This window comes from Scardinius erythrophthalmus, assembly GCF_964197995.2.
Source record: "Scardinius erythrophthalmus genome assembly, chromosome: 3".
Lineage (NCBI taxonomy): Eukaryota > Metazoa > Chordata > Actinopteri > Cypriniformes > Leuciscidae > Scardinius > Scardinius erythrophthalmus.
The window spans coordinates 28,902,113-28,922,773 of NC_138223.1; the positions used below are offsets into that span (position 1 = coordinate 28,902,113).

Genomic DNA, 20,661 nt, shown 5'->3' on the forward strand with positions numbered 1-20,661 from the left:
ATGATGCAGCAGATTCCTTCCATCTCTGACGTGAAAGTGTACTATCTCATCTCTTTCTTTTACTCTCAGCCAGCAGGGCGACTCAGGACTATTTATGTGTTCCTTAAGTGATGGCCTCAGTAATGTAATTGCTGGACATCTAATTGAAAAATGGAGGGAGCCAAAGAGGGAGAAGGGGTGGAGAGTAATAGGGAGGGAAAACAAAGAAAGAAAGGGGGATAAAGCGATGGAGGGAAAAGAGAGAGAGAGAGAGAGACAAATGTACCAAGATAGAAAGCGAGAGCAAGTTATACGGACAAATATACACACACACACACACACACACACCACCGGCTCTATTTCTCTCAGTAAGTCTCAGTGGTTCTAGATTAGATGAGTGGACCTTTATCTCATCCCCTTTAGCAAAGTCAATAATTGCAGTGTGTGAGACGTTCAGCGTGACCCAGTCCCTGCAGTACATGGCAGAGAAATGAGACAGGGTCAATTCCACAACGCTCGGCTATAGCCTCAGAGAAACAGAATCTGACACTAGATCTATAAGAGCTATTTAGTTTAGCTGAATGAACCTGATTTATCAAAATCTTGTATGCTTGTTAAAATCTTAATGACACTGAACTGGCATGTTTGATTAAATGTCAGCCAATCGCATACCTTATTTATTTATTTTATAAATACATATTTGCTATAAATACTTCTGCCTTTGGAACTGCCTTAATTCTTCATGGCATATATTCAGCAAGATTCTGAAAACATTCCTCAGAGATTTTGGTCCATACGACATGATAGCATCACACGTTTTCTGCAGATTTGTCGGCTGCAGATCCATGCATCTCCCATTCCAGCACATCCCAAATGTGCTTTATTGGATTTAGATCTGGTGACTGTGGAGGCCATTTGAGTATAGTGAACTGTCATGTTAAAATAAAAAAAGAGTTTGAGATTATTTGGGCGTTATCCTGTTTAGCATTAGCAGCCATCAGAAGATGTCTGTGGTCATAAAGGGATGGACATGGTCAGCAACAATATTCAGGTAAGCTGTGGCATTCAAATGATGCTCAATTCACAAGTTCACACTTACAAATATTCAGATGCGGATGCGGATTTGGCATTCCGTTGAGAGGGCTCAGAGCTTGGTATTTTGGCCCGAACCCAGAGTACTCCCCCCGTATTTCTGGTTAGGAAAGTAGCCAGACGAGTGTGAGGAGACGGGGTGGTGGAGGGATACTGAAAACTGTCGAGGAACATAGGTGAGTTGACTGTGTGTATATATATATATATATATATATATATATATATATAGGCCTCCACTCATGCTGATTGGGTAGACATGATGATTACTGATTGTTGACAGCTGGTTGGAATGATGTGATGTTTGGTATTGATTGGATAGATAATTTGAATGTGTTCCAACCAAACTTTGTTAATAAAACTTCATTTGTTATTAAGGAGCCCAAAGTGTGCCAAGAAAACATCCCCCACACCATTACACAACCAGCAGCAGCCTGAACCGTTGATACAAGGCAGGATGGATCCATGCTTTCGTGATGTTTACGCCTACCATCTGAAACTCACAGCAGAAATCAAGAATCTTTTAATATCAAATTTTGGTGAGCCCGTGCGAATTGTCGCCTCAGTTACCTGTTCTTAGCTGACAGGAGGTGCACCCGATGTGGTCTTCTGCTGCTGGATATCAGTTCCTCTAACTCAAATATATTTGAATATAGCTAATTATATACTGTAGCTCAAGACCACATTTCAAAAACACTGATCAAAATGTGATTTCCATTTCCAGCTGGATTATTCAAATATATTTGAGTTAGAACTGATATCCAACTAGCCTGGCAAGCCAGACCTACATCAAGTTAGGTCTGGCAACTCACCATAGACACAGCTCAATCCGAGGGGTGGGATAAACGGCTGTCTTTCAAATTCCCTCTGCACGCAATAGGACAGCGCTTCAACCAACCAGAGCGTTTTCCCAACAGCGGAGCTGACGTTAGTTGATAGATTCAACTTTTGAATCTGGCCGGCAAAACTACGAACACATCTTCCTTTTTTAAGAATGACTTAAGTGCTGTTCTTTGCTCTTTTCTCAAAGAAAAACTTAACCCCAAGTCCTCCAGAGTCGCCGCCAAAGCCGATTCGAAAGACTGTTCGCCAGAACCAGCCGCCATTCTTTGTTTTCAAGTAGCAGGGAACCGTCGCAACTCTGTAGTCATTATGTTAAGCCCGCCCCGCCTACTCTATACACGATGTGATTGGCCTGACCCAATTTAGGTTTTTACAGCTCCGAAAGTCAACGGAGAGTTGCTAGACTACCCTGGCTGCAAAATACATTTTGCTGCCGCTAGGGTGCGTCTAGATTTCTAGGCTAATATCCAACCATCATTTCCCTCAGATTACTCTAGTACAGACTGTTCATCTGTTATATTGGCCATGTCTGCTGTCTTTGAATGGAGCTAAATCTTTAAGACTGTGATTTTCTTTTACAAGAAGACAAATCCTGTAAGGCCAGTACTAAACCTGCCCGTCACAGAAAACTTTCTGCATTTTTACATTTTTAAAAAAAACTAATTCTGTATGATTTCTAAGCTTGTTTCCATTCATTCCATTGTGTGCATTCAGGTTGAAATCCCCACCGGGACAGAAAAACACGCGCACACACACACACACACACACACATAGCTTAATTCAATAGTAGCAGGGCTCTTGTCTTCTTCTTGTGAGATCCCTGTGCTTGGACCACAAAGAAAGCCCCTAAAGGCAACAAGCAGTGTCCATGTGTTGCTATTCACCATAGCGTATCACTCAAAAAGGAGGGGGTCGGACATATGAGCATATTCCAGTCAAATGTGACCAACAAGCTTTTGTGTTGTCTGAATGCTACAAACATTGACCACTATAGAACGGTCAAGCGCATTTTCCAGTGATTTGCACTTTCTAATCAAAAAACACTAAGCAGGCTTCCATAATATTCACAACCAGCAAAAGTTATTTGTAAAATTGCTAGCGTACCTTGACGGGGTTTTTTTTAGTAGTAGTGGAAATGACGCACTGAGATAGAACACTTAATGAGAACATCCTTAGGGTTATTTCCCTTCATTGGCATGCTAGCCCACTCTCTCGGGGCAGAGAAAGCGTCTTGGAGTGTGTATGAATGTGCGTATGAGTATACAGAAGCTTTTTACTGAGCTGAACGCAGGCCAGCAGATCCATTAGCACTAATTGAAAAGCGAAGGGATACAGCTGTAACCCTGAGAGAAGGTGAACAGTCTCTGAGAATAAAGACCGTGGGCATGGGAAAAGATGGAGGAAGCAGGAGATCAGGGTTCAAATGTGCTAAAGGTCAAAACAAGCTGAAATGATACATTAGATAAATTGTTTAAGTATTGATCTTTATTGATGGAACGTTAGGAATATGTATGTATGCATTTAAACAGATGTTGGTTAATATTATGAAACATTTTACGTGTGTATAGTCATTTTATCTTCATGTATTGTAAGTCAAATAGCACTTTTAACTACACACATCATTTACACACAAAAATCGTCATTTTGTGTCATCGGAGGCTTTTTTGGCCAGAGGCTAGAGATCACAGCCAGTAGTAGGAGCTAGTTCTGCATGTTTTCAACCCGCCCATAGGAGGTGGGATCTCACAATAAAACGGCGTCTTTTCAGTTTCGAGTCAACTAGTAGCCTAGTTGTATCATTTCTTCTGATACTGCCCTCTATAACCGGTAGGCGTGGCTTGGGAGTGGCCTCATAGGGCAGCGAAGCAAGTGCATTCTGGGAGTTGTTGTCTTTCATCCACATGAGCCATTGAAAAATACATTTTCTGGCTTTTCTCAGTCTAGAAGGCACCAACTTCTAAAATAATTTCACATTTCTACTACATAAATTACCCAATTTAAATACACATTAATCTTTCCAGCAGTGAAATATCGCTTTAAAAGATTTAAATATTTATACAAGAGTAAACATAAAATTCTGAAAAAGTATTGATTTTCACAGGTGAAAATTCTAAAGAGCCTGATGCTTGAGCACACATCTGAATGTTCAAAACAGATTTAGATAAAATCGGGTTTTGATCATAGTGATTCTCAAAAAGCATCAATGAAGATATGACCGGAAGCCAGTTTTCAAAGAGTCTGATGTAAGCTTAACATTTTCCAAATTTAATTAACAGTTGTTTAAATGGCAATGGTGATAAATATAGGCTATGGCTTTAATTTCAACTAGTAACGTCTCGGATTTCAGGCAGAATTACTGTATACAATGTCGCCAAACAAGATGGACTCCCCTCAGCTCCCTTGGGCATGAGGAATGACGACATCTTAATATAGCTCAAATACTTGCACCACTCATTGCCATCAGTCTCACTATTGATTACCCTTGTTCTAAAGGGGAGGAAGGATTTCATAACATCTGTTAGACACATAATCAGATGTTGTTCATTTAAAGGGATAGTTCACCCAAAAACAAACAGTATTGTTATCATGTTCATCAGCAGTTAGTTAGTATAATTTTTAGTAGACAATAGTATAGTTTTCTTTCTTCCGTAGACTATACTGTAGATTAGATGTCGGGTTGGATGTTCATGCTGCTTTTTCCATAAAATGAAGTGAATAGTATAGTAACCTGGAGCTGTCAGTGCAAAAAATGACAACAAGCACCATAAATGCATCATTAAATATGACTCTTGCACTATATTCCAAGTCTTCTGAAGCCATATGATCACTTTGTTTGATAAACTCAAAAGAAGGCAAGACAACCCAGGTGAAAAGGATAACAAAAAATTTACAGTAACACTTTACAATAAGGTTCCATTTGTTAATAGTTGTATATAATAAAAACAAATATTTCTAAAGCATGTATTGATGTTAATTTCAACATTTATTAATACATTCAAATCAAAAGTTGTATCTGTTAATATTTAATATAACTATTGAAATGTACTTACTGTATATAACTATAAGAAAATGAACATGAACAGACACAAATGTTGTTTATATTAACTAACATTAACAAAGATGAATAAATGTTGTAACAAATGTATTGCTCTTTGTTATTTAATGTAAGGTAATGCATTAGTGTAACTAATGGAACCTTGTTGTATATTGTTACTGAATTAACTATATATCACCATACTTCCCAGTTGATTGATTGCATTAATAATTGCACATAAAAAAAAAAAAAAAAAAAATTATATATATATATATATATATATATATATATATTGTGTTCCATGGAAGAAAAAAAATCATTTAGGTTTGGAGCAACATTTTGTGAGCAATTTTTATTCTATAAAGTTTTATTTTATTTGATTCTATAAACTATTCTATAAAGATTATCTTTAAAGCAACTCTTTCTGTTGCTGTCGGTTTCCTTATGTTGTTGTTTTAATCACTGTGTTGCTTCAGCAGTTTAGACTCTGAAATGCCAAGACTCTCATGAGAAGTGATGGAAGGTAATGTTGTGTGACTAACATCTCCCAGAGAGAGAAAAGGAAGGTATATGAAAACACCACCTATAATACGCAGGAAAGCGAAAGGAGCCTCGAAGAAATATTTTACACTTCATGAGGGACTTTCTTGTCACATTTTTTTTTTCAAATCTGACAGTTTGTGTAAATGAAAACACATTTATAATGTGGTTTGCTTGTCTTTGAGATCCTACCTCTGGGTGGACTTGCTTATTAGTTATGAGACTATACATCAAATTATGTTCTCTTCTTTTTATGCAGTGCTCTCAAACAGCCGAAGCAAAACTAAATGGCATACTGGCAAAAACATATCTTAGCCCAACCAAAACACAAACACACACACACACTATTGACTTAATGAGGACTCATTTACCTTCATGCCACAGCAGCAGACAGACAGAGGAGATGCAGAAGAGGAAAGCCAGATAAAGAACTGAAAATGTCAAGACTGATTAGACTTTCATATGTCTGCAGTAACACATCTCGACCGAGACTCTCATGTGCTGAAATTAACAGGCATCTCCAAATGGCAGACATCAGGGGAAAAGGCTCTTCTCTCAAAGGCCAGAGGTCAATATGACTTTAAGCCAACAAAGGCTGAATACACTGTCAGGGTGAAATAGTAGGATGATATTTGTAACAGAGTGCGCATGTAATTCAAAGGGGTTTACTGAACTTCAGTTCTTTCCTTAGCTTAGTGAGGCTTCATTTGACAAGCATGCACAGCTGATCAATGCTGCCCTCTGGTTTATGAGCATAGAATATAAAAGGATAATATTTCACACATTCACTGGCACAGAGAACATATTTTAATCTCCCCTATAAAACCGGGGTACGTCCAGCTGAGCCCTTCTTAGTATTTTATGGCTTTAGATGCTGTCAAAACACTAGAATAAAATAGAACAGAAAATATTCCAAATGTCATTAAATACAACAAACGCATGTCACAATCTGCAGATTCTCAAGCCTTTGAACATGCAAACGTCATGACTGTTTCTGTCTAAAAACCAGAAGAAACACACCACGACACCAGGCAGTGATTGCTTGTGCACGACAAGGCTAGACAGGAAATCACAAACAAATTTATGGGATTTTTTTTTTTTTGCATTTAAATGACAAGGGTTTGACTGGGAAAAACAAACCGTGACGAGCGGAAAGGAAAAGACTGACATGTTGATATATCAGGGCAAAGAGTTACATTAAAATTCAGCCCACAGTCCTATGTGTCACCTGACAAAAGGGTTTGATAGACAGTTTAGAGAAAGAGGGCATTCTGGGAGTTTTTAAAAGACTGCTTTGTTGATCTCCAGTAGGTTGCTGCTGACCAGTGAGCATTTCGTACCTTTATTTTCCAGGCAAAAATCAAATAGTTTGAACATTTAACTTTCAGAACACATGAAAGAACAAATGAAATATGGTAATTTAATAATCTACATTTATATCTTCATAAAACATTACCATAAAACATAAAAGAAAAAAGTATTTCATTACCCCTTAAATTGGTGTACAGTTAAGTGAATTGTAAAACTGCTAAATAGAACATTAAGCAATGCAATGCAAATTTATTATTTTATATTAAGTATAAGTAATCATAACTATGTTATTACTTAAAGTAATTATAGTTATTATAAACATTAATTAAAATATTAATTGTAGTTATAATCAATAGTTATAATAAATAGTATTAATATTGACTATTAATTAAAGACTAAATTATATTTCTAAAACTCTGACTCTAAGACTCCAGATCATTGTGTTTCTTTTATTTTGCATTGTTTCAGTTAAAATTAACTCCAGAAAGAATTATTGACTAAACTGTATAAAAAGCCAGACTGGTAGAAGGTGATTCATTGACTTATCATTATGTTTACAAATGAGGCTGTCAGTCTGTATGGAACAAACCAGCTGCTGAGAAATGAAATCAATTAGAAAACAGTACAGGAGTCTTGCGGCTCATCTGATGAATTGCCCTAATTATATATTACATATAACACTTCAGGATATGGACATTCTTTGAAAAAGGTAACTTGTCAGTACACTCGTTGTGTCAATCTGATAACATTAGAATGCCATACATTAATAATTCCAGTCAAAATAACTGACCATCCGGGTTTAGCTGTTGAATTTTTAAATTATTAAGGTCTGTCACCAAGCTCAAATTATTTAATCATATGAGTAATGTACCACTATAGCAAATAGCTAATCTGAAGATGACCTTCATTATTTCTGACTCACAGAACAGCTTTCTCCCTCCCAGGAAATAATGTGAAGGCGGAACAAGGGGAAATTTAAGATTTAAGTGCTACATGCTCAATCTATCCACCTTACCGGACACTATTCAGTGAACAAAAACATCACTGTGATATTCATCTACACTGATGCCCAATTATCTGATTCTCCCAACAGTGCCTGACCTTAGGAAATACATTGGATCAATACTGCAACTCTCACAGATGCCCTGGTAACATGCTTCATGAAATTACTGCACTCCTATGTCAGTCTCACCAGAATGACACCATGCATATCTCAAATGGAGGCAGCTGTCTAATTAAGTGTGCTTTCTTCAGACATCTCAGGGTTACATACTCCATTTTGAACCGTTGGTGGTTCAATTCTGACACGGTGTGTGACGTCTCAAAATTACTGCGCTGAATCAAAAGAGATCTGCAAGTGAGCAATGATGTGTTTGCACAAGTGATGTAGCTAAACGTACTTTTTAGTGCATGTGAGTCGTGTTGACGTGTGTTGCAATGTACCATTTCAGCCACAAGGGGGTGAACTTGCACAGTTTTTCCTTGCATGATCCATGAGACTGTCAAATAATTGCAACATGTCAGAATTGCTTAAAGGGATACTTCACCTCTGGGAAGATGAATGTGTATTTAAAATATGTCATTTAAGTAGAAGAAATGTGGAGAAATTTTTGAATTTGGAGCTTTCTAGACTGAGAAAAGCCAGAAAATGTATTTTTGGCTTATGTGGATGAAAGACAACAACTCCCAGAATGCACTTGCTTCGCTGCCTTAGGAGGCCACACCTACCGGTTAGAGAGCACAGTTGAAAACAACAAGGCTAGCCTAAGTGATGAGTTTGCCAGGGATTTAGAGACCCAAAATGTCCGGGATTCGGCTTTTGCGTTCTACAGTCGCCATTCATCATGTTTACTGTGGCGAGCAGGACGAGGCTGACGGCCGCGGGAGAACGCATCTCTCACGGAGGAGCGGGAATTTTCTTAGCAATGTTAAAACGCACATCAACCGCATCAAACGCACTTGTTTAGCGTTCATGTAAACACTACAGTCAGATTCACCGATCGGAATTAATTCAGTTAGATTGAAACGAGAGGTGTGCATGTAAACAATGAATGGCGACCGTAGAACGCAAAAGCCGAATCCCGGACATTTTTAACAGTCTCGCCCGCCGGACAAGTCCGGGAAAAGGAAGATGGTAACCCCTACTTACTCAGCTTTCTCCTATTATTCAGCTTTCTCCACAGAACAAGAGCATGCTAGCTTAGCTTCCAAAGAAAGACGGCTGATACTGTGTACATTCTGTGAGTGAGATCCCACCCTGTATGGGCGGGTTGAAAACATGCGGAACAACGCCATCTACTGGCTGTAGTCTTTAGCCTCTGGCCAGAAAATCCTCCGATGACGCAAAATGACGATTTTTGCGTCATCGGAGGATTTTTTCCAGACAAAAAATACATAAATCTCTCCTCTCAGGGGGATATGAGGGGGGAAAGCATGGTAATTCGAAAATACTACAGGTTTTCTACTAATACAAAGCTTAATGCTAAATCCTGAAGTAACCCTTTAATAAGCTCTGCTCACTGAAATCTCGATTTGTTTTGACAGTTGTTACCGAGAGGAAGAAAATATTAAGCCATTTGGAGATATTTTTCAAATGAATTGGTATAAAATGAAAATGGAGAGGAAATTATAACAGAAAAACCTAAAGCCTATCATTATTACTTTAGTAAGTAAACCTTACAGTTTATGTTCTCCATTTAGATACAAAATTGAAAATATGTCTAAAATATAGCTGCGAGCAGCAATTATTGGGGCCAAGCAGAGGCAAAATGAGAAGCAAAACAAACATGGCATGGAGCATCAAGACCAAATGTAAAGTGATCGCAATCATTTTTACAAAATGGTTAAAAAAACATAAATACAATATTTTTTTATGTGATTTAATTGCTTGTCACGTTTGGTGACACACGGAGAGTTTGGTGTCAATATTCAAAACCATTGGCGAGTTACAGCTTTGGGTCTTGAAATGACGGCCATGTTTATAAAGGTACACCAGTGTCACAATGTATGATAGCAATTGAGACAAAGAAGTCAATCAGACCAACGGTACTGTATGTTAGATCCAATTTCATGTTTTGTTCAATTATAGTCACCAAGTGGCGCAGTCCCACTACTTTTCTGTGTGTGTCCTCAGAGTGCCCCCATTCATAAGTTAAATTTGGTGAAAATATCTCATTTTATTTGGAAGTTACAGACATTTATATTTATGAGCAAGTAAAAAATGACCCATATCCGACTTTGATTGCATTTTTTTGCCACTTACAATCAAAATTTCGACATTTGGCCATTAGCATTTAGTCAACCCGCTATGTTTCCGATTTTCCTACAAGTGGTTTTGTCTCGATTGGAATAACGGTTTGAAGATATTCACGAAAGTTTTTTTAAATGCTAAACCACTCAAAAAAGGTAGAATCACTGAGCTCAACTGTTTTTTTGGGTGTGTCGATCCGTAAAAATATCAGTGCTTACAAACAGAAAAACAAAATGCTAAACCAGAACATTGGACAAACCATAAGGCGAAACGTAACATGTTTGGTACTCTTGGACTCGGCAAGGATTCAGGAATCAAAGAAGATGACTCCTGTTTTATGTTTTTATGGCAAACCGTTCAGAAGTTCAGAAGCAAAAATTTAAATTTTTCATATCTCCTCACCAGTAGGTGGTGCTGTGCCAAAACGCTGCATGCCATGGAGCCCCTGGTCATGCTTGTGATGACATGTACCAAGACTTGTCTCAATACGCTAAAGCGTTGTAGATATACATGTAGCCTTGCATCCAGTTTGGCATGCTCTTCATTGAATTCGTTTCAGCATTTTTCAAGAAGAGTTTTCAAGAATAACTTTTTGCCAGCATGGTCTGAAGATGATCTGAGCCAATTTTGGTAAAATCTGATGAACCGTCAAGGATGAGTTCGGAAAATTCAAAATGGCGGAAAGATTTTCCTGACTGTAAAATGAATCTGCAATCGGATCGACCTGAGCCAAAGGATAAGGGGGGAAATATTTTTGTTTTGTAGCCGTTACGGTTCAAAAGTTATTATCATAAACGTGAGTGCAAATTTGGACAGTTGGTGGCGCTAGAGGGATTGAGTTAGAGACTCCAAATTTGCTCTGGTGACAGTTCAGACTGTCCTCTATCAGTGTGCCAAATTTCATAACTTTTCCACAAGCGGCTCTATGGGCTGCCATAGGCTCAAGAGCGGAAGAAGAAGAAGAAGAAGGAAGAGGAAGGAAGAGGAAGAATGCCAGGGGATAAAATAGGTGCCTAACTTGGTCCCTAATAAAATAAAAAGTCCCTTTTTCTCTCAGTTATACTTGAAGGCATAAACTGTAGCAAACTGAGATGAAGGAAATGGTTTATAAACAAAAAGTGGTTTCCCATCTGCCCACAGTCGTAAGTGTGTCTCAGTGGTCTTATGATGGAGGACTATTCCCACACTCCAGCACACGGAATGAGCCTTCTGGGAAATTTACCAAGAGGTTTTTTAGGAGTCAATGATGTGTGTGGACCGTTCTCTAGACACCATTTTGCATTTTGGTTGTAAAATGTTTTGCTTACAGGAGACTATATGGCTAACCAGCATATGCGTTGTATTTCCTGAATCTTTTTGATTTTGGAGCTTAAGTCCAGTGTGTTACATTACTGCCCAGCTTAAGCCTATAGTCTCAGACTAAAATGCATGTTTGTGCTGGTTTAACTGAAAGCAACTTGCACTGCCTTATATTCAAATATGTCACTGTCATTGTTTGTCTCAATATGCACACCAGTAATGTTTCTTTTTTTCTAAGGCACATTTATAAAAGCCACTTAAATGCCCTAATTGAACTAAGGCCTAATCAAAGCCCTGTCTGTGAGATTGGGCCTACGGGATACATCTGTGTACACTTTAAGTTTACTTGTTAAAATGATTTATTTTCATTTCAAAATATGATGTAGTCTACAGACGTGTCTTGTAGCTTATTATTTTTTAGCTTTCACACACTTACATTTGCCTTAATGAAATTTCAAAATGTCAGATGTGAGCTAAAAAAATGAAGATATATTCTACAACAATAGTAATAGTAATCTAAAAACTATTACGAAGAAGATGTTTAAAAGTCAATACTGAAGTTAATGCGGATGGAGAATCAAGAGTCCAATAAAATAGTTTATAAAGGACAAGCTGTGCATTGTTTATGCTGCAGCACCCAAAGGATTTTTTTTTTTTTTTTTAAAGGGAGGTCCCCTTACTGAACCGCTGGGTGTGCAAACCTATGTGAACACTGTTGAACGATTCTTATCTAGTTTCATTGTTTATTTATTTATTAGGTCTTACATTTATGGTCTTATACTGACTGTTAGAAGTAAAATTTCAGAGGTGTAACTTTGTTAGTATTTTTTATTATTATTATTATATTGTAACTTAAACAACTATTATTAAAAAATGTCTATTACTGAACAAGAATTCAACGCTGTGCTAATTAATTCAGTAGTTTCAACAAGTAGTTTGCACAATGAATTGCTTCTTTTTCTTGCCCACTAGATGTCGCTATAGAAGCACTGCTGTTATACATTGATTTGACTGTTTCCACTATCTAGAAGTTTTGCATAAACAGCAAAATTATTAACCAAAGTGCTACCTGTTTGGTTAATAATACATGAAGAGTTAAAGGAAATAGAATATTACCTCACTGTGTGTGTGTGTGTGTGTGTGTGTGTGTGTGTGTGTGTGTGTGTGTGTGTGTGTGTGTGTGTGTGTGTGTGTGTGTGTGTGTGTGTGTGTGTGTATATATATATGACAACATATATATATATATATATATATATATATATATATATATATATATATATATATATATATGTAGATGCAAAAGCCTCTAAGTGCCATCTGAAATTTTCTTCTAAAATTAGTATTTTTATCAAGCTCGTATTAATACTAATAGGTAATTTTCATTGCCATAAAAGTGAAATAAGTGAACATAAACATACAAGCTTGATAAAAAATTATCATTCTAGAAGGAAATTTCAGATGGCACTTAGAGGCTTTTGCATCTGAAGTCTTCATATATATATATATATATATGCAAGGATTGGTTTCTTCTGTGGCACATAGGTATCTTACCCTATTTATTATTATTATTATTATTATTTATTTATTTATTTATTTATTTATTTATTTTAAACGTTTTCTTTTCTTTTTTAAGTTATCTTTAGAACAGCATAATTAACTAAAAGCATAAGTATAGGCATATTGCTGAAATGGATCAGAAAACCATTCTGCAAAGACAATGTTTTGATGTACAATGGGGCATTTTTACTGGATAAATAGTTGAATGTCTGATGGAAATGCCAACTCATTTTGGGAAGAAATAAATTCCAAAGCTGTTCACATTAAGGCACCTGTGTGCGTATTAAGTAGCCTATAAATTATAGCACTTACTGTAACAGCGTCCTTGTTAATAGCCTACTTACTGTACACGTTGGCTACTTAGTGTCAACAGTAAATCATATGTGTCAACACTAAATACATGCAAATCATAACCTTATAAGTACATGCTGTTAGTTAATATTTCTCAGTGCTTAACTGTATAATTTCACTGTTACGAGGACATCTTAAAATAGGAATTTCAGATTCTGCCCTATTTCTTTGTCACTAATCAGAGGATCAAATTTGTGACGCTGAATCCTTGCTTCCATTAGTACAGTAAATTTCCTGATCTTTGGAACCTCCTCAAATCACACCGAATTACAGTTTTGTGTGTAAAAAGGAGACATTCTGAAAGTCATCTAAAAGAATGTCTTATCACAAAGCAAATACAAAATAATACGAATAAGAATAAGAAAATTTCTACCATTTCTTGACTTGTTAAGCAAATCACAGGGAGTTTCATTTCTTATTATTAATATTATTGTTGTTATCGTTGTTGTTGTTGTTGTTATCGTTATTAATATTACTACTATGATACTAGGCTATTATTGGGCCATATTATTAATATTTTATTTCTCACAGGGTGGTAGCAAAGAGTTAATAGAGCCGTCAGATTCCTCCTCCTACGTAACCGTGTTTTGCCTACATAAACAAAGCTGAAATATTTCTTTCCACTCTGCTTCAGTCCCGTGATTGCACCGGAGGTCTCGCGCAGTTGTGCAGAGATGGATAAAAGTCGCGCGGACGATTCACAGCGATTCTCCGAAATTATTGAGCTCAATGTCGGAGGGCAAGTTTACGTTACGCGCCACTCAACTTTACTCTCCGTGCCGAATTCTTTGCTCTGGACCATGTTCAGTCAGAAAAAACCCACGGAACTTACCACCGACAGCAAAGGACGCTTCTTTTTGGACAGGGACGGCTTTTTGTTCAGATATATTTTGGATTACCTGCGAGACCAGACTCTGGTTTTGCCCGATTACTTCAAAGAGAAGGCGAGCCTTCTTAAAGAGGCGGAATATTTCCAACTTCAAGAGCTGGCGAGACGCCTGAGACCGGCGGTCAGTAAGGAGAACTCTATCAGCGAAGAGGTGTGCCAGAGCGACCCTGAGGAGGCTGCGCACGCCGGCACCAGTGTCTCCAGCACCGGACCTCGCTCCCCGTCTCTGGAAGCGAAGAAAACCGGCTACATAACCATCGGGTACAGGGGCTCCTACACCATAGGACGAGACATCCAACAGGACGCCAAATTTCGAAGGGTCGCGAGAATCACCGTGTGCGGCAAAACGTCTCTCGCCAAAGAAGTTTTCGGGGAGACTCTGAACGAGAGCAGAGACCCCGACAGACTCCCGGAGAGGTACACGTCTCGGTATTACCTGAAGTATAATTTCCTGGAGCAAGCCTTTGACAGGCTGGCGGAGATGGGCTTCCACATGGTTGCTTGTAGCTCCACGGGCACCTGCGCGTACGCGAGTAACGACCCCAACGAGGACAAAATCTGGACGAGTTACACCGAGTACGTTTTTAGCAGGGAGTGAAGTGGACTCACTTTTTGGAACTGTTATTCAAACACGTTTCTCGTACACTCACCTTTCCAGTTGTTACGCACCACGAATGTGTTTTGTGCCACAATGTTCTATGTAAAGAAAAAGAAAAAAAATTAGGGACAGTCAATCGCTGCAGACGTTTTGTGCATATTTGTGTGTGTAAGTAATAATTTAACAACAACGTCTGTTCCCATTATACAAAACAGCCACTGGTGGCAATTCCCAGTATTTACAAAAGGTTTGGGAGGAGGCACAAAATCAACCTTTATACTCAAGTTCTTGATAATTTGTGATATTAAAATTTCATTGCATTCCTGCATATACAATTTTCCCTCAGATTATACGGGATTATTAACAGTTTTGTTTTGATGTCTGTCAGCTTCACACACATAATAAACTAATCATGAAAGACATATTTGAATGGAGACTCTGAATAATGCCTCAAGCTACGGGCAATTAGTTTAAAACTAGCTTTTGCTAGATTAAACCACAGCTGATATCCTGTCACAGATCGTGTGAAATGACAGCGTGAAGATATAAAGCACAGAAACTGTGGTGTGTGCTAACTGAACACCTTTGGTGATGGTGCAAGAGTTGGGTTAGTGCAGGCTCCAAAAAGGAGATGTGAATGCGAGTGGAGAAGAGACACTGTCTGGCCTGAGGAAACAGATGGACAACTAGGAGACAGAGAACAGGAACTAGGCCTGTGTCTGCCAGCAGTCCTGTGTACACACACACACACTATATAAAGGGAATTATGTAAAATATGCTTTTACTTCTTTGTGTTGCATAGATGCAATCAAAAATATGCAAATAGCAGTGGTCAAAATATCATAAACATGCTTTTATTTATAACTGCCAGGTATCATGTACAGTATATTACTGACAATGCTGGACCACCTGGAGAGTGTCAGTCTCACAGAGACAGGAACAAATTCTCTCTTCAGAGGAAGTTGTATCAAGAGGAAGAGAGAAAGCAGAAAAAAAATACACAGAACAGAAAACAAAGAGCCCTCTCTTTAACTCTGAAGTGTGCGTCAGTGTTAATGAGTGAAATTCAAATTTATTATCTATTTAATTATAAATTGTAATATTACAATATTACAAAATAAAATGCATTTTACATTCCAGCACTTTCCAGCTAGAATGTAAAAAAGGCTGGCAATGTATGTGTATATATATATATATATATATATATATATATATATATATATATATATATATATATATATATATATATATAATATATATATATATATATATATATATATATATATATATATATATATATATATAAATATATAATATATCGTGAGCTTAGAATTATAAGGTTCTATCTCCACTTTTGGTCGAAATTGAGTTTTTGGCATAATCTGATCCATTAGGTGTTTATTAATGCCTGTGGGGTGTTATTTTTGTAAAAAAAAATATTTTGTTAGTAGTTATTAATAAAATAAAAAGGTTCCATCTCAGTTTTGCCAGCTGGGATGTAAAAACTTTGATGCTCAATATCTCGGAACTACCCTAAACGGAGATAGAACCTTATAATTCTAAGCTCACGATATATAAAGCACTTTGCAATTCACCAAAATACAGTGCTATGCATAAGTTTAGACACGCATACTAAAGTTGACTAAAAAGAGGAATAAAAAATCATCTTTTGGAAATTGAACTTAATGCCTTAATTAAAAAAATAGGAAAAATCCAACCTTTAAGGACACCAATTTTCTTTGTGAATGAATAATGTGTCGTAAATAAATAAATGTTCTTCCTTAAAATACAGGGTGAATAAGTTTGGACACCCCTATGTTAAATTCCCATAGAGGCACACTGTTTCTCTCCAGTTTCAGTCTGGTTTCTAAAATTTTGACCATTGGCTGATTATCAATGCAAAAAAAAAAATATATATATATCATATTGCTGCACTGCTATTAGAAAAGCTTTCCAGCAGATTTTTATTTTTAAGTATTTTTTTTTAGGATACTATGCATCCTGATAAAGTTCCCTTGGCCTTTGGAATTAAAATAGCCCCACATCATCACATAGACTTCACCATACCTAGAGATTGGCATGGTTTTATTTCAGTTAGCCTAATAGCTGGTTTGATTTGCATTGAGAGATGATCTTATGGAAAGTACTCCATGCCAATCTCTAGGTATGGTGAAGGCTATGTGATGTGGGGCTATTTTAATTCCAAAGGCCAATGGAACTTTATCAGGATGCATAGTATCCTAAAAAAAAAATACTTAAAAATAAAAATCTGCCTGCCTCTATGGGAATTTAACCCATAACTGTCCAAACTTATGCACCCTGTATTTTAAGGAAGAACATTTATTTATTTACGATACATTATTCATTCACAAAGAAAATTGGTGTCCTTAAAGGTTGGATTTTTCCTAATTTTTTAAATTAAGGCATTAAGTTCAATTTCCAAAAGATGATTTTTTATTCCTCTTTTTAGTCAACTTTAGCATAGGTGTCTAAACTTATGCATAGCACTGTACAAGATTGCAACACTGTTTTTGCAACTTTTAACTGTCACTTATGATGCTGCAATGATAGAAGACTTTAAATGTTGTTTCATGCAACTTTAATGTGGATACCTTTTGCACTTTCAATTCATGGTTCCGTTTTGGTGCATTCCACCCACACAAGTGACACACTATCATGACATTTTATCTGTTCCTCAAAACACACAAAAGTACTTCCGTCTGTTTTAACTACAGTGAAAATAGATCTTACCATACTTCTAAACACAGAAGTTAAAACAGACTGCTTTATCATGGTTACACTTAAGTCAAAATCATTGATATATGTGGAAAGTCTAGATTTAAGAAAAGATTACCATGTTGAAGTTTCTCATTGCACTCACTGGAAGTACAAGCAAATGCATAACAGGCTGAGAATCTTGGAAAAACATTACTCTGCCCCTCTCAGTTATAACAAAAGTTTCCTGTTTCATGCAAAAGGTGTTTTCCACATGTAAAGTACAACCGCCCTTTCCAGAAGACAAAGACAGAAAAGGGATGCGTCCAAACTACTTTATCCGAGGGACTCTCTTGCTGTTTGTAATAATTCAGAGGAATACTCTGTCTCTCTCTGCCAGACCGGAGACATACGCTACAGAGGAGACAGCAGATGGTCATGGTCAATGCATTCCTTTAGCTGGAAGACACTCTATTTGTTCTCTTGAACTCTTTTAGACATATGCATTCATTCATTCTTTCAGTCATCCAAAATTAAACACTAAAGATGGAGGATTATGAAGAACATTTGGGGAAAAAATCCTCTCAGATAGGATGGATGGATGGATGGATGGATGGATGGATGGATGGATGGATGGATGGATGGATGGATGGATGGATGGATGGATGGATGGATGGATGGATGGATGGATGGATGGATGGATGGATGGATGGATAGATAGATAGATAGATGTCTTTTGTCCAATCATGTTTAACCTTTTGCATCTTTAGTCATATCTTTTGTCTAGTCTAAAAAATAAGTTTGAAAACTTAGGACTGTAGTTCACTTAGTGGGACAATTGTGGTACATTAACAACATGAATACAAACATTCCAGAGGGAACGCTGACAGGACATTGGTGTTATGAGAGCATTTATGTAAACAGGGAGAAACATTCTAAAAAAAAAATAAAAAAAAATCCATAATTTACTCCCCCTCAAGCCATCCAAGGTGTATATTACTTTCTTCTTTCAGCCGAGTTATATAAAAAATATAATAAAAAATATAAATTTAATTGATGGACCCCATTGACTTCCATAGTATTTTTATTTTATTCATTTTTTTTGCCATACTGTGGAAGTCAATGGGGTCCAGTTAAATGTTTGGTCACTGATGTTGCTCAAAATATCTTCTTTTGTGTTCAGCAGAAGAAAGAAGTTCATACAGATGTATAACAACTTGAGTGTGAGTAAATTATGAAAGAATGTTCATTTTTGGGTGAACAATCTCTTGAACACAGCACATATATTCATAGCTGGGAAGTTAGATAGACTGAAACATAATACATGAATGGACAGAGGAAAGTACTCATCAGAAAGACGTTTAAATGAATGAAAGCACGCACTAATAGTCTTTTACAGATCTGGAGCAGGGCTGCAGCACATGTGAGATGGATGCTTGGATTTTATTGCCTTTTCTCCTTCTGTTGACCGAGACAAATATAAATAAGCTCCTGTATATTACATATTTGCACATACTGTTTATTTAGAGAAGGACCTGAGTGCACAGTTATGAACGGTCGAGAGAACCTTTCTAGCATTTTGACCTATCGCTCCGTGAGCCTCTGTCATAAACCGCAGGGAGCCTCTATGTAAACCAACTCCATAGCGACAAGCCCAGATCAATATAATCGAATGTCCTGCTGCATGCTCAGGAGGCTCGTACCTTCATTCGCCTTGTTTAATAATCAACAGGTCAGTGGCTAAAATAGAAATGCCTGGGTTGTGAATCAAAAGGCTTTGGATATCCTTCGAAGATTGCCAGGTTTAATGAGGGCACTTGTAATGGTGAACTCCAGCCGACTCACAGAGAAGAATGAGAAGGATGGTGAAGACTTCACGTCATCACCATGACAACCACTTTTAGTGTGTTTACAAAGTCGCTTTATAACAGCAGGAGCCAATAGCACCAATAATTGCCTATGTCGCAGACATTATTGTCATTATTCAAATGAGCTTTTTGCTTTACTTGCGTGTCTACAGACCGAATATGAGTCGGCTCATGTCATCTTCAAAAAAGGATGGTAATTGTGGTAAACTATGTGCTTAGCATCAAGCACTACTACACTCTTACAATGTTTACCGTCTATTTCATATTCTTTCAAAGAGCTGATATTGAGTCTGTAAAATTAGGCTTTCAGGCCCAGAGGCTTATTTGCCAGTAGTGCGCAGACTAAAGAACATTTTGTTGGCAGGATGTCTATAGCAGTCTTCACAAGGAGGCTTGGAAAATAGGGAGTCTTTTGCTGGTCCCAGTGTGGGGGACATCCCAAAGCTTCTGGAGCCGAACATAGCCAAGGGTCTATACCCTAGATAAAGTGCAGCACGAATCAAAGTCCACTAAATCCACCAGTCTCAGGAGGAGGGATTTGGAGGCTTGTTCTTTCCTCTAACTAATAATTGCCTTTGGCTAAATTTGGTCAGCCTTCTTTTCATAGAACAGATTTGCTTTGAAATAGGGCCCATTTATGTTATTACACAAAGATTATTGAGAATATAGGCAATAGAAAGAGGCTCCTTGCAAATCCACAGGGCATCAGGCATTTTTTCATTCCAGACTGTTTAAATGAGGTGGATTCGATGAATACATCTCACTGTGTTCAGCAGGAACAGGTCAATATTGCATTTTAATATAACATCACTGAGCACATCAAAGAAAATCTATATGAGATAAGGCCACTGGTATAGACTTGTGGGTTTAATAAAGAGCAGATTTGATCTTTTCCTTCACAGATGGTTAGGACAGAATGTGGTCTGTAACTAAGCTGACATGAGATTTGTACTTGTCTCTAGTATATATCCACCATGGAGGAGGAATCTGACCTGGGATCGGTTATAAAAGACATCAAGGCAGAGAGTATCGGCTAAGATGGATGCAAGTTGACTTTTCCACTCTTCACATACCAGGGGCCTCATTTATAAAATGTTGCGTAGAAACCGTCCTACATTTGATCTTGTTTGATCATGTTTGAATCACACGTACGCACATTTGAGAAATGATCTGATAATAAACATACACAAAAAAAAAAAAAAAAAAAAAACCTGCGTATGCCTCTCTTCCAGAAGTGAAATTTATAAATCGCAAATGATCGTAAAATTGTGCATGGCTGAATGGTTTCAGATCTCCGCCTTGTAAACGGCACCTAATTAATGTAATTGACATATTAAG

General features: G+C 37.4%; 2 protein-coding genes across 9 annotated transcripts in view; one reads left to right on the plus strand and one right to left on the minus strand.

The window, feature by feature from the left end:
* The window catches only part of lmo7b (LIM domain 7b), a 122,055-nt gene that overhangs the window by 23,530 nt on the left and 77,864 nt on the right, over positions 1 to 20,661 (minus strand). The gene's annotated exons all lie outside the window — the stretch shown is intronic.
* On the plus strand, positions 13,882 to 15,161 carry kctd12.2 (potassium channel tetramerisation domain containing 12.2). Its single transcript, XM_081361688.1, has one exon. It carries the CDS (start codon positions 13,928 to 13,930, stop codon positions 14,738 to 14,740), a length of 813 nt encoding a protein of 270 aa, XP_081217814.1. The 5' UTR covers positions 13,882 to 13,927; the 3' UTR covers positions 14,741 to 15,161.

What these genes read in the sequence shown, in the direction of transcription:
- kctd12.2 (XM_081361688.1), top strand. Translation starts at nt 13,928, where the DNA reads ATGGATAAAAGTCGCGCGGACGATTCACAGCGATTCTCCGAAATTATT.